Below are 3226 nucleotides of genomic sequence, written 5' to 3' on the forward strand. Positions count from 1 at the left end.
CACAAACCCACATTGAACAATGGTGAGATCAGCATTTCTTAAACAGGGAACTTTGCGTTCTGTATAATTTAAAACCTTTAAAATGCGATTACAAGATTTTCTCATTAGGGAAAACCAGGATTCCCCCAGCAGTCGCTGAGTTGTGAGTAGGTTTAGGGTTGCTCTAGGCTATAAACTCAGGAGCATGGTAACCACAGCACCCAGCACAGTGCCTGGCACACAGTCGGTACTCAAGAAATATTACTTGAGTGAGTGAGTGATGGGGCTAGGGCAGGGGGCCCTGAGGCTGGAGAGGGCTGTGAGTGTGGCTGCTGAGTAATGCTTCCTGACACCGTAAATGTGCAGTGTGACATGCTGAGACAGACCTTGCAGATGTGATTAACATAAGGACCTGGCAATGGGAAGACTATCCGGGGTTTCCTGGCTTGGTCCTCATGAGGGAGGGGCAGCAGGAGGGTCGGGGTGTGGCTGAGGGTCAGGAGACCTGGTCTTAGGTTCGTTCAGAGGTTGGAGTGTTGCACAGCCAAGGGCTGTGGGCCTCTAGGAGGTGGGGAAGGTTAGGAGACAGCCTCTCCCAGAGCCTCTGGGGGGAGTGTGGTCCCAATGGTACCCCGGATTGCCACCTGGTGAAATCGGTTTTGATTTTGACCTCTAGAACTGTGCAATCTCATATTTGTGCCAATTTGTTACAGCAGCCACAGGGAACCAATGCGTGGAAGAAACCCAGAGGGACAGACAGCTAGGAAGAGTCGGCACTGCTGGTCACAGTGAAAGAGAGGGAGTCCTGTGGCTAAGGACTTGGGCCCTGGAGCCATGGTGTCCAATCCCCTCTACCACATACCACAGTGTAAAGCATCACTTGGAGTCTTGTCAATGCCAATCTGATTCCCTTTTCATTTTAGAAATGGTAGGGGGGAAAAAGGAAGGCCCGTGACCCTGCCTTCCTGCCTCTACCGGGTAAGCCTCTGCCTGGGTCCTTGTGCCTTTGTCTTAATTCTGGGAAAGAGAAAATAATGTCTCATGACCGGCACACACTGTGCAGGAAGGGCTGTTACTGGGTTACTTATTTTGTGAGCTTTCTGGAACCTACTGCTTTCTGGACCTAAGAGATTTTAAAACACAGGTAAAGTGCTCTTAGATCTCAGATTTCCACTGTGAATAAACAAAGCCATTGACTGTTCATTAGAGCAGCGGAGAGAGCCAGCTGAAGTGTCAGGGAGTCATTCTGGGTTGGAAAGTTGTTCCAGAGACCTGCCACGTAGACCCGTAATGACAAATAAAGTCACTTGCTAATATCTGGGGACTATTTACTCCATGGCAGGTGCCTGCTAAGCAGATCACAGGTCATAACTCAGTTCTTCTTCACCTCATCCCTGTGAAAGGGAAGCCCATGTTACCCCTTTTAGAGATGAGGAAACTGAGACTCAGAGTGGCAACTCCCTTCCCCAAGTCACACGTGAGCTGTAGGACCCACACTGTGACCCTGGGAGCTCTGACTCTCAAGACACACTGTGGTAATGGCTGCCAGATCCTGTCCCGTCACCCATCCGCACTGGGCACTGTTCTGAGCACTTTGCATCTGTGCAGTCCCTTAATCCTTACAGTTACCCTGTGGGCATCATCTTCCCTATTTTACAGATGATAAGGCTGAGGCACAGAGAGGTTAAGTAATTGGCCCAAGGCCACACAGCTGTGAATTGCTAAACCAGGGCTCCAACCTAGGCATTATTCACCTTTATGCCCAGCCTCTGTTGGCCTCCACGGCAGCACTGGGAGTGGACACGTGTCCTTCTTAGTGGCTGCCTGGCATCTGGACCCCATCCTGTGTCTGAAGAATTCTCCACTCTGTTGGGCAGAGCCTACCTCCCAAGTGAGATGTGGGCAACCTCAGATGGGCTTCCCGGCCCTCGTTGCGGGGGTAGGGGGTGGCTTGGCCACTTGACAAATGGTTTCTCTGACAAACCCACGAGCCCATGACTGGGAGTCAGGTGTGGGGGGCTTGGTGCTGACCCCAGGAGAAGCTGCACAGGGCATGGGCCTGAGAATGAGCCCTCCTTAGATTTGGCGTCCTGAGAGCCTCCCTGCCTAACCCTTTCCCTGTCTGGAGGTTTGAGAGTTAGGGGCAGAGAAGTTTGAGTGCTTGAGTGCCTGCATGTCAGATTGCCCTGAGGCCCCTCCGCTGCTGCACAAACTGGCTGGGAATGTTGCCAGTGTGGGTCTCAGGGCTGGCTGCCCTCTCGGCACCTCCCCTCTTGCCCCCTCAACACCACCCTTCTACCAGCACATCCTTGACGGTCCCTAAGATGGCATCAGCAAGTATGCTAGAACCTCCGTAGTTGACCACCTCCCTACGCTGACCATATCTTTAACTTGACCTTTCACAGCCCAGATGTGCCCTACATGTACATATCAGTGCAGTGGGCCCATTTCCTTATGGTGACCACCTCTGTGTGTTGACTAGTTTGTTACAGTCCCTTGGGTGGTCACCTTACAGAGGTTCTAATGTAATTCCACACACAACCTGTGCTGCAAAATCACACAACCAAATTTTGTTAGGCTTGTACTTAAAGTGAGAACAGATAACGTATGAAGTGGGTAGGAGGGGCCTGTTTGCTAACATCCTGGCTGGTTTGTGCACATGCATGCACGTGTGTGTGTGTGTGTGTGTGTGTGTGTGTTTGTGCACTTGCATGAGAGAGAGGGACAGAGAGAATGAGAGGATACTCACACTACATCAAGCTAAGTGTCCTCACATCCCACCAACAAGGCCTTGGGGCCACTCACCTCTGTGAGCCGGATGTCCGCGGGGATCCGGTCTCCGATGGAGAGAGACACAACGTCTCCGGGAACCAGCTCTCGCGCGAGCAGGTGCTGGAGTTTTCCTTCTCGGAGGCTGAATTTGATGAGGTGAAAAGCAAAAGCACCACCTTGACTTTCCATTTTTATGCATTTTGATGAATTTGAGCAAAGGGAATAGAAACGTACTTTCTCTTTCAATTATAAACAAACCCTGTGCCTTTCTAGTTTCATTAGTTTTTAAAATTCATGTGGCTCAAAGGAGTAGGGCGCCAGCCCCATATGCCGGAGGTGGTGGGTTCAAATCCAGCCCCGGCCAAAAAAAAAAAAAAAAAACTGCAAAAAAAAAAAATTCACGTATCCTAAAAGAGATTTAGGGAAAGTGTGTGTCTTCTGGGCACCCCTGGGCCTCATCTGAAAAATGGGACTA

General features: G+C 50.7%; 1 protein-coding gene across 1 annotated transcript in view; it reads right to left on the reverse strand.

Annotated features, from left to right (window-relative positions):
• The window catches only part of ATP2C2 (ATPase secretory pathway Ca2+ transporting 2), a 54735-nt gene that overhangs the window by 31201 nt on the left and 20308 nt on the right, over positions 1–3226 (reverse strand). The window contains exon 7 of the mRNA XM_012806097.1: positions 2785–2893. Within this exon, the coding sequence (XP_012661551.1) occupies positions 2785–2893 (109 nt within the window). The remainder of the gene's footprint in view (positions 1–2784; positions 2894–3226) is intronic.

This window comes from Otolemur garnettii, unplaced genomic scaffold, assembly GCF_000181295.1.
Source record: "Otolemur garnettii isolate 467f Iridium unplaced genomic scaffold, OtoGar3 scaffold00047, whole genome shotgun sequence".
In the NCBI taxonomy this organism is placed as follows: Eukaryota; Metazoa; Chordata; class Mammalia; order Primates; family Galagidae; genus Otolemur; species Otolemur garnettii.